Source organism: Hydra viridissima, unplaced genomic scaffold, assembly GCF_058129835.1.
Source record: "Hydra viridissima isolate aposymbiotic clone 2 unplaced genomic scaffold, HvirCarnegie_v1 scaffold_7, whole genome shotgun sequence".
Classification (NCBI taxonomy): domain Eukaryota; kingdom Metazoa; phylum Cnidaria; class Hydrozoa; order Anthoathecata; family Hydridae; genus Hydra; species Hydra viridissima.
In genome coordinates, this window is record NW_028324306.1 from 2,143,406 (window position 1) to 2,153,895 (window position 10,490).

Below are 10,490 nucleotides of genomic sequence, written 5' to 3' on the forward strand. Positions count from 1 at the left end.
GGTCTTGATTTTAAATGCACATGCGAGGCAGGAAGGAGTACAAAGTAATTGTCTAAAAATGTATTGAGACAACGTTTAACAGCAGAAGAACTGAACACCTGCAATATAATTCATCTTCCAACTATTTAGAATATGGCATATATACAATTCAAATGTTCTTCAGAATGATGTTAGATTGCGACCCCTATTTAGAAGATATAATTGATAACAATGTAGGATCTCCTATTCTTTTTGTCAAATTTCCTGAAATCACTAATGTTGTTTTGTCAAGCATCTAGAGAACTTTGAACCAATAAAACTAATTCGCTTTAAATTTGCAAAGCTTATTGTCTTAGTTGATAGTTCAGACCACTTCACTAGACTGTCGTTTGCATTCGTTCTTAGCACTTCGGATTAAGTTCTATTGTTTCTGGCTAATACAGTGGTTCCCAACCGGTGGTCCATGGACCCTGGGGGTCCATATAAACTTTTGAAAAGGACCACAGGGTAAACGTAAATTCAAAATAAATTTGAGTTACTATATCTCTGTTTTAAAGAAACAAATAAATCTTAAATTCAAAATGTAATTCATGCTAGACAACATGTTGCACAAAATCTGTGTAAGCCAATTCAACGTTAACCGTCAATGACTTGCGAACCACAATGAAACAATAAATACTTTATATTATTCTTACATCTGTAAATTTTAAATGGTATGTAAAGTTATCTTATCTTATGGTAAAAATATTTTTCCTAACTAATTGGTTTGAAAGAAAGTAATTTGAATTATTTTCTTTGAATAGTCGAGAATATACTACTCTCAACTGAACTATACAAATCTTGAGTTAATATATTACATTATTTTATATTATTTTTTAAATTCTTTAGATGTCTAAAAGTAAAAAAAAGTCATTTCAGATGAATATATGAAATATGGTTTTACCTACATGCTAAAAGAAACCATTTGCTACCCACAGTGTATTACTTGTTATAAAGTACTAGGAAATGACTCTATGAAACCCTCAAAGCTTGCTATTCACTTGAATAAGTGCCATCCTGATCTTCGAACAAAAGATTCTGAACTTTTCAAAAGAAAATTTGAATCACTGAAGAGATGTAAGTTGGATAAAACTGGGATTATTCACAAAACTCAACAGAATATAGTAGAAGCATCTTATAAGGTTTAATATATAGTAGCACAGAAGAAAAAAGCTCACACATTGACTGAAGAAGTTATACTTCCATGTACAAAAGAAATTGTTAGATTATTATTTGGAGAAGAAGCTGTAAAGAAGATAGATAATATATCTTTATTATATAATACAGTCAAATGAAGGCTAACTGACATTTCATCAAATATTAAAGAAAATGTTATTAATGAAATTAAATAATCACCATATTTTTCTATTCAGTTGGATGAGTCCACAGATGTAAGTTCAATGGCACAATTAATTGTATTTTGTAGGTATATTCACAATAATAGATTCAAAGAAGAATTTTTGTTCTCTTCTTTCCTTGAAACAACAAAAACAGCTGATATTATGGAAATTATGAAACAGTTTTTCAATGACAATCAATTACAATGGAAATATTTGTTAGGAATTACTACTGATGGAGCTCCTGCCATGATGGGTTGTAAGTCTGGATTGCAGACTAGGGTAAAAGAGATTGCTCCAAATGTAGTTGGTGTACACTGTTTTATTCAACAATTTAGAGAGCCTGTACACTCGTTTCCATTTCGAACCACACAACATTTGGAATGTGGATTAGAAACGAAGTGAAAGTTTTTATATCAAATGAAAAGTGGACTGGTAGAATATTTTGAATTTGACAATTTTGAAATAACAACTGCTTATCTCGTGGACATTGTGGGTCATTTTAACAAGTTAAATTTGCAACTTCAAGGCAAAAATGCTAATGTCATTACATACTTGGATAAACTGAAGGCATTCATTGAAAAGCTCAAACTGTATAAGACTAGAATTAATAATGGAAATTTGATGTTTCAAAATTTAAATAGCGTAATTGGAAATAACATGCTTCCCGACGTTATAAAGATAGAAATACTTTGTCAGCTAGATAATTTGATTAATGTGAATTTGGTAACTATTTTCCAGATGTGAAGCTTTTGAGTAGTGAAGTAATTATATCACCGTTTTCCTGTGATGTGAAAAATGTGAATGAGGAAGCACAAGAAGAATTTATAGTTAAAGAATGATACCACTGCTAAGGATCACTTCAAAATAACACCATTAAATAACTTCTGGTTGAAAATGAGGAATTCATATCCATCGTGTTCAACAATGGCACTTAAAGCCCTTATTCCTTTTTCAACATCATATTTGTGCGAAGCAGGGTTTTCAGCCATGTTATCTGTAAAAACCAAAAAAAGAAATAGACTTGAAATTGATGCAGTTATTAGATGTGCTCTATCAAAAACCGAACCGAGTTTTCAGATATTAATTGCTGGTAAGCAGTGCCAGAATTCACATTGACCAGTTTTTGTATCATATATTAACTAAGATAAAATATTTTTGGGTCATAGATAGTCTACTCAATTAAAAAATACCTTGAATAAAATATTGTCCTGATGATTAAAAATTACAATATTAAAAAGTTCGTCTTGTAATACTTTTTAAAAGCAAAGGGGTCCATGGAGATTTTATGATATATAATTTGGGGAGCGGGTAAGAAAAGGGAACCACTGGGCTAATACGATCAATGTTCAGATTCTTTAGCAGCACATATTGACTTATAAAGATATTCAGGAACGAAAGGAAATGTTAAAGCGAAATATAGTGGCGAAAATTTGCCATTGGAACGAGGCAGAGTAGATGAACAAAGAATGTTTATTTCAAAAATGATTTAAAATGTTTCCGCCTCAATTTGAAATGCAAATGAAAAAGCGAGTAACATTTTCTTGTACTCGCATTGTTCTAGGTTCATTAGAAAAAAAAAAGTATTTTCAACTGAAATTATCGAGAAACTCCTGAAGTATTTAAGTACTTTTAATGTAAGAGAGTTAATATTAACATATTTTGAGGATTTTATTGAAAAGAGAAAAAGCATTCAAGAGCAACTTTTTTATTTATTTTAAAACAGTTAAACTAAGCCCAGTCTTCTGTCTTAGGGGTTGCCCAATCAGCAGACACAGCAGTTGTATCAGCCTCCCAGCCAGCAGGTTCAGCAGCCCAATCCTTTGATACACTTGGTTCAGCTGTCCACTATAAAGTAACACCAGTTTATTAAGTTTATTTTGCAAATAGAAATTATTGAAATACAGAACAATTTAAATTTAACAAATTTCTCTCTACAAATCCTTTCCTTTATTATATAATTAAAAACAAAAAACAGAAAAACAAACTCTAGATATAAAAAATAATTTTAGATTTCTTAGCAGGTTTCATTTCATCAAGACTTTTCTGTATAAAGAGTAAACAGATTCTTTTGTTATAAGACTTACATCAGCACCAGTAACAACTGGTTGATCTCCCCAGTCAGCGCCTGCAGCAGATTGATCAACATTTCCAGAGAAATCAGGCTGATAAGGTTCATCAGGTTTAGCAGAGGCAATAGCTGCAGCCTGCTCTTCCTTTTCAATATCTTCAGGATCACGGTAAAAGAATAAATCAGGCATGACATTCCATGGTGTCTTGCGACTGATTATTCCACGGAGGTGCAATACCTGATAAAATTAAGTATTATTTAACATCCTGAACCATAAATCAAGTGCTAAATGAATACAATGTCTGAAAATTACTTATCAATATTATAACATCACTACTTTAACAGATAAAAGAACAGCTTTATTTTAACCATTCAAAAGTAAAATACAAATCAAAACAGAATATTTCACCTCTCTTGCTAATATCCACCACATAGTACCAATTGATTGAATACCTCTATTATTACATGGAATAGCACAGTCAACAAATCTCAAAGGCGAATCCGTGTTACATAAGGCAATAACAGGAATGTTTACATATGAAGCTTCAGTTAATGCCTGATTATCATGCTGTGGATCAGTAGAAATTAACAAGCGAGGCTCACGGAATGCTTTTTGAATTTGATTTGTAAATGTTCCTGGAGTAAACCTACCAGCAATAGGTATGGCACCTGTTGATTGAGCAAATTTAAGAACAGCACGCTAAAAACATAAGCAAAACCAATTAATTGAATTAATTCAATTACATTGATTGAAAACTTAAAACACAATACTTACTGTTCCATAAGGTCGTGAAGATATAACACAAACATCAGCAGGATTTTCAATGCTTGCAATAATTCTTGCTGCTAGAATAAGTTTTTCCCAAGTCTTTCTTAAGTTAATGATGTGAATACCATCACTTTTTCTTTTAAAAACATAGCCTTGGCAAGATGATCCAACATTAGTTGAACCTAAATGTACTCCAGCTGCCAAGAACTTGACAACATCTTCTTCTTTAAGAGAAAGAGCATCAATTCCCTCAGACATTATGGTGAGTTTATCCTGATAAGGTAACGATGGACAACCTTAAAAAATTTAAGAAATTAAAATCAATTTCTAAAGAATACAGCTTTTTTTTTAAATGTGTTAACTTCTTTATGACTTCATAAGCAGCCTCTGAATGTTTCTACATTAGCTTTCAGCTAAACATCAGAAATAATCATAAGTTCATAAAGTTTTAGTTTTTAATATTCAGTATATTGATATTTAAATTTTTAAATTGCAATTGATTAAGACCTTTCCATATTAAGAGAAAAAAAACTGCATACTCCTAACTTCATAAGCAGCCTCTGAAAATTTCAACATGAAAAATTTAGTTTTATGTTCAGAAATAATCATCAGTTAGGGAGTCAGCCTTTAAACTCATCTTTTTAAATTTCAACGAAGTAATAAAACCAAATATTGATATAATACCAAATGTTGTGAAATTCTTAAATTCCTAGTCATGTTGATAAATATTACTGTTGTAGAACATAAACTTTTAACATACTAACTCACTATATCCGAACGTCAAGAGGTTTGAAAGGCTCGATTTTTTTAGCACGTGTTATTTATATTCTCGCAATGATTTGTGGGAGAACGTCAGTCCATAGTATACATTATTCGTTATTTATAATAAAAAGGGAACTCGTTATATACCCATTAAATTTCATTTTTAAAACTCTTTTTATAAGTTACTTTATACAATTTGCATTCATCAATTTATCTTTACGGTATTGCAATTGTAAGTGAATAAAATCAAGGCATACAAGAATAGTTATGGACAATATTAAGATGTAAATAGTAACATCAATGTATATGCTGTGTATTATGTTTTTTTTAACTTGTGAGGTTTTCCAATATACTTAGTAAAGATACAGTTGAAGAAATACTTTTTAAGCACCCTTTCTTCAAATAAAATGCACAAACAAAGAATAAAAAGCAAGCGGCTTAAATAAGTATTTATATCTATTGTATAGACCCTTGTTTGACCATCAGTCATTATATCACCCATGTGTTTAAGAGTATAAAAAAATGGTTTAAGAATGCCATGCTATTTTAAAATCTTTATATAACATAAAAATAAAATAAATACTTTAAAAATTAGTCAAAATGAAGTTAAATAGCAAACTTCTTTCTATTGTCAATATAGTTAGAACATAATCTACCGAACTTTTAAATATAGATCGTCGCAGTGTTAAACTTGATACGCAAAACTGTTGCTCAATAAGCGTATTATAAGTTGGTAAATTGTAAACTGTATGTAATAATCTTGATCGGCAATTGATGAGTGGAAGGGGCAGCTACCTCTTTGCCCCACCCTCAACCTCCTACGCCAATTCAGTCAATTGTAATATACCATGTTCGTACACAATATAAACTATAAATAAAAAGATAAAAAAACGATCGATGAATGAAGTAAGTACCATCCAAAAAAAAAAAAAGGGGAAAAAGCATTATTAAATGATTGAACTTCAAAGGCTGTTTTACATCTAATCAGAAAAGTCCTTACACTCAAGCATATGAGCTAAAAGCTCCGTTGTGCTGAGATACATAACTTCTCCAAATTTATCTTAAATCGAAAGATGACAATGTCAATTAGACGCCCCAAGTGGACCTCCTGGAATTTTTCTTTGTTAATGGATAGATGATTTAAAAAGTCTTTACTTGATGTAATTCACTCGTCGAAGTGTTTTTGATACAACAAACCTCCATCTCTGTTTCATTTTTCATCACCTCCAACTCACGTTTCATTTTAAGCCTTCCAATAAACGTTTCGCAAGCCAGTGGTATTTCGTGTAAATGAAACAACAAAAATTAAATTTTTTTGTTTCATAAAACGAAAGAAAAAGAAATTTGACTTAAAATGAGCTTTTATTTTTCCAAACTTTACATTTTATGGAACTATACCTTATTGTAATTATATGCTATGATTATATATTCTCATTTAAAATCTGTATCATCAAATTAAGGCTTCCATAAAAAGTTTATGGCTACGTGTGTTGCATAATTGCATATAGTAAGTGTAACTCACTTTTGCTACCAGTATGAAATACAAAGTAACTAATTATGACAAAAAATGCTTAATGATCATAAAAATATTTACTTTGGGTTACGTTTTATATATTTTTCGTTACGTTTACAATATTCCGCCACTATATTGGACATGGATGTTGAAGTCATCAAGGTTGAACCAATGAAAATAAACAAATTTAACATATTCATTTTAGATAGTCAACCAGAACATTTGTAGTATGTAAAATGACTGCTGTTTCAGTAACATTAACTACTCAACAGTATGGCCTAATTTCCTAGAGAGATTTTAAATGACAATTAACAAAATCTGCTACAGTACCCAATGTTCTAACAAAGGAGCTTTAATATCCTTAGGAAGTTTAGTATTAATTACCAACAAGGTGATCAATACTAAATCAAGAACTATCTAAGAACTATAATTTTAGGCAAGCCTTAGATTCAGCTATGAAACGACTTACCCTTAAACTTTACACAGCACATCACACCCTGGCCTGTACATCCTGTAACTCAACGCTCTAGAATCTTCCAGCTTCATCGCAGTAATCTCTCATTTTTTCTCTATATCTAACAACTGTTTTCTATGAGCCCTAGTATTTAACAAAAACTTGGCTGTAAATTATCTTAAAATCTCATGATGATTATCTGTTTTATGAAAATAAAGGGATTTATGAAAAAACAATCTCATAAAATAATAATCCTGCCAATAAAACTAAATTGAAAACTTCAACACGAAGAAGAGTTATGGTCAACCAAAAACAAGAAAAAGAAACATGCAATCTTTAGCTTTTTCGTTTTTAGTACGAAATGTGAAATCTAAAGCAATACATTTGTTGATTAAACTATTCATGGTAATTGATCAGTAATTTTCTTGAACATAACGCAAAATATTTATAGTGACAGAAAGCTGCTTACAAAGATTTTTCTGAACAACGTGAATACATTCACCTATTTCAGGAAGAGGTGTAGTTTGTCATTTAAATTCTTCTAATCATCCCAGTAGGTCATAAGATCCAATGGTTAGCGTAGTTCTGTGATCTTAAAGCGATGCCAAAGGTGTGTTTTGATAATGCTGCAAGGAGTTGACGAGGCTCGAGAAGATGCAACTCTACTCGAGAAATTAATATTAAATGACTTTTAAACATAAACTCCCATATTGAATCTTCGGATTCATTCTGGACAATCTATTAGCCTTATTAACTGGACCCTCGACTGGATACTTTGATGTTCTAGTGTATTCAAAAATAGTCAGAATACAACCATTTTCCTGACAGTATATTAGAAGATGAAACGGCAACAGCTTGGTGAAACAAACAATCATCGTTGAATAATGCAGTTCAGTTTGCCTAGGTCCGTAAAATCATATAAAACGGTCATCCACATGAGAAACATGTGATTGAATTAGCTTATTGAGTTTTCGCTAAATTTACACAAAATTACATTTTTACATACATAATCACATACAACTTACATGGGTGTTCAAACACCATAACTTACTAAAACGTCCAGCATTTGACAAAATGATAACAAGCTGCAGTTATTTATTTTCTCCGAAACAGCATTTAAAAAAATTAAGTGGAGCCCAAGGACAACAATACGGCAGGACGCAAGTCGATTTCCTGACTCCGCTAGCGAAGGTCATTGTTTTTATCAAAGTTGTAGTGTTCTTTTACGTTCCAGTAATAATTTTTGAAAATCTTTTACTTTTATTATGGTGAACAAATGTGGCGTTGTAAATTGTAAAGGGGATTTTAATAAATTTAATAAGTGTCGTGTTTTTAAATTACCTAAAGATGAAGTTGAGAAACAGAGATGGATTAACGTGCTTCCTTCACGTAAAAATTTTATTATGGAGCCATCTAAATTCTTTATATGTAAAAAACATTGGCCTGAAAATACAGAAATGATAAAGGTGCCTGGTGGCTATACTCGACCAGCATGTGCACCAAGTATTTTTAATGTTCCTTTTTCTTGTTTACCAACACCAAAGCCTGTGCTTCGCCAATCTAAGCCTGAGGATCAGCAATTGAAGTATTTCATCAAAAAAGATTTTTATCCTGACACCGAATTATACAAAAAGTATGAAAATATAGTAATATCTCGACAAGAGGATAAATTCTTATGCATTTTTATGTCAAAAGATTTCAAAGAGAGTTTTATGACAATTATTGTTTATGATAAGTGTACCTTGTGTTCACCGCTAACTTTTTCTGCTTTTAAACATGGAATTAGTGTTTCATTAGGTAATATATTGAATCCAAACAATGGCTTAATCTTCTACTCACAATTTTTCGAAGCAATTAATTTAGTTCATAATTATAAACTCCATGTTAATGATGTTATTGAAAAGGTGTCAAATACTCTTTCAGAAAATGAATTTGAATTAGATGATGATATTAAGCAAAAGAAATTGAACTTCATTACAAGAAAACTTAGACTCTTGCATAACAAAAGTTTCTCTATAGCTGATTATTGCTTTGCAATCGAGTTTTTTTTATAACTGCAACTAGCATCAACTTCGTGATTTTTTAGTCCTTCTAAGTAAAAGGAAGCTGCAGTCTATAATTTCTGCCACTAACATTGATCAGGTTTTACAAAAAACATTTGAAAAAGTAAAGAATAATTACCAGAAAAATGTTATTTTGATAGTTGACGAGGTAAAGATTAGACCAACAGTTGCTTATTCATGTGGAGTTTTAAATGGGATGGCAAAAAATGATCCAGAATCCAAAGCAACCTCTATGCTATGTGTTATGATGAAATGCTTACATGGCGGACCTAGTTTAATGATTTCTGTTACTCCTGTTCACAAACTAATATCATCGTATCAGTTCATTGTTGTGAAAGAAGCTGTTATTATAATTGAAAAACACTGTGGAATAGTTTTAGGATCTGTAACTGATAATCATAAAATCAATCAGCAATACTGCAAAATATTTAACAGAATTACTGACTATCAAGCCATTCATCCATTAGACGATCATCGTGTTTGGTTTCTTTTGTTTGACACAGTTCATCTACTTAAATGCTTACGAAATAACTGGATTTCTGAAAAGTGTCAAAAGATATCTTTAGATAATAAAACCATAGCTTCATTTTCAATTGTAAAAGGTCTATATCAATATGAGAAAGATAACATTTTAAAATCAGTTCCTTTATCCTATGCCGCTGTTTATCCTTCGAGACTTCAACTACAGAATGTGCAGCATGTTTTAAGAGTATTTAATAAGAAAGTAGTAGCTGCCCTAAAACTAAAAGGAGCTTATAAAACCTCCTCTTTTATTCAGAATATTTTAGATTGGTGGAACATTGTTAATGTTTCTGCAAAAGGGCAAGATATTAGGCTGAGAGATCACAACCGATCTGTGCAAGATAAAGATTCAAATAATCTTCAATTGTTTTTAGACACATTAAAATGTATGAAATCAGGACATGGACCTGAACGAGTTCAGTGTTACCCATGATACCAAAAAAGCCCTTGTGCAAACCACTGAAGGGTTGATAGCTATCTGCAAGCATTTGTTTTCAGTTGGTTTTGATTATGTTTTGCTTCATGAGCTACAAAGTGACAGAATAGAAGGAGAATTTTAATCTGTTTATAGACAATCAACAGGGGCAAATGCTTTTATGGCAGCTGGTGATGTTTTCTCTGCTTTTAAAAAGCGTATAGCTCGATTTGCTGCATCATTTTTAGAATCAGTGGAAGTAGGGCAACCCAATAGAAAAGGTCACATATGCAAGGGTCCAATTAGTATTGAAGATGCAACCTCAATTGAAACATGCATTTATGATGTGAGTCTTTTTGAAACTGAAGAGAACTCTGCTGCCTATGTGGCAGGGTGGCTTGAGAAAAAATGTGAAGGTGAACTAGTTTATCCAGATGATGAACCTAAACTAACGAATGAAGCTAAAGACTTTATTGAGGAAGTTTCAAGGGGATATTTGACAGTCCCACATGAGTGTAGCTATCAGCTAGTTAAAATTGGTTTATGCTTTGTAAAAGAAAAAAAAC

At 31.4% G+C, this 10,490-nt stretch overlaps 2 protein-coding genes across 5 annotated transcripts; one reads left to right on the forward strand and one right to left on the reverse strand.

The window, feature by feature from the left end:
• The first annotated feature begins 905 nt into the window (after positions 1–905).
• Positions 906–1,760, forward strand: LOC149885575 (zinc finger BED domain-containing protein 5-like). The gene is made up of 2 exons (XM_090094213.1): positions 906–1,160; positions 1,392–1,760. The coding sequence occupies exons 1-2, from the start codon at positions 906–908 to the stop codon at positions 1,758–1,760; spliced, it is 624 nt and encodes a 207-aa protein (XP_089950339.1).
• Positions 1,761–3,047: 1,287 nt separating this feature from the next.
• On the reverse strand, positions 3,048–5,057 carry LOC145183966 (small ribosomal subunit protein uS2). 4 transcript variants are annotated; one of them, XM_080059481.2, is made up of 5 exons: positions 4,964–5,057; positions 4,202–4,491; positions 3,836–4,126; positions 3,443–3,664; positions 3,048–3,203 (listed from the first exon to the last, which is right to left on the reverse strand). In XM_080059481.2, the coding sequence occupies exons 2-5, from the start codon at positions 4,451–4,453 to the stop codon at positions 3,087–3,089; spliced, it is 882 nt and encodes a 293-aa protein (XP_079915607.2). In that variant the 5' UTR covers positions 4,454–4,491; positions 4,964–5,057; the 3' UTR covers positions 3,048–3,086. The 4 variants fall into 4 exon arrangements, with proteins under 4 accessions (XP_079915607.2, XP_079915608.2, XP_079915609.2 ...); XM_080059482.2 differs by having other exon boundaries at positions 4,960–5,028; XM_080059483.2 differs by having other exon boundaries at positions 4,956–4,986.
• Positions 5,058–10,490: the final 5,433 nt, after the last annotated feature.

Excerpts from the sequence above, each read along its gene's own strand:
- LOC149885575 (XM_090094213.1), top strand. The coding sequence starts at position 906 with ATGAAATATGGTTTTACCTACATGCTAAAAGAAACCATTTGCTACCCA. Across the intron at positions 1,161-1,391 it reads TAGTAGAAGCATCTTATAAG|TTGGATGAGTCCACAGATGT; the intron begins GTTTAATATATA and ends TTTTCTATTCAG.
- LOC145183966 (XM_080059481.2), bottom strand. The coding sequence starts at position 4,453 with ATGTCTGAGGGAATTGATGCTCTTTCTCTTAAAGAAGAAGATGTTGTC. Across the intron at positions 4,127-4,201 it reads CTTCACGACCTTATGGAACA|CGTGCTGTTCTTAAATTTGC; the intron begins GTAAGTATTGTG and ends TTATGTTTTTAG. Across the intron at positions 3,204-3,442 it reads CAGTTGTTACTGGTGCTGAT|TGGACAGCTGAACCAAGTGT; the intron begins GTAAGTCTTATA and ends GTTACTTTATAG.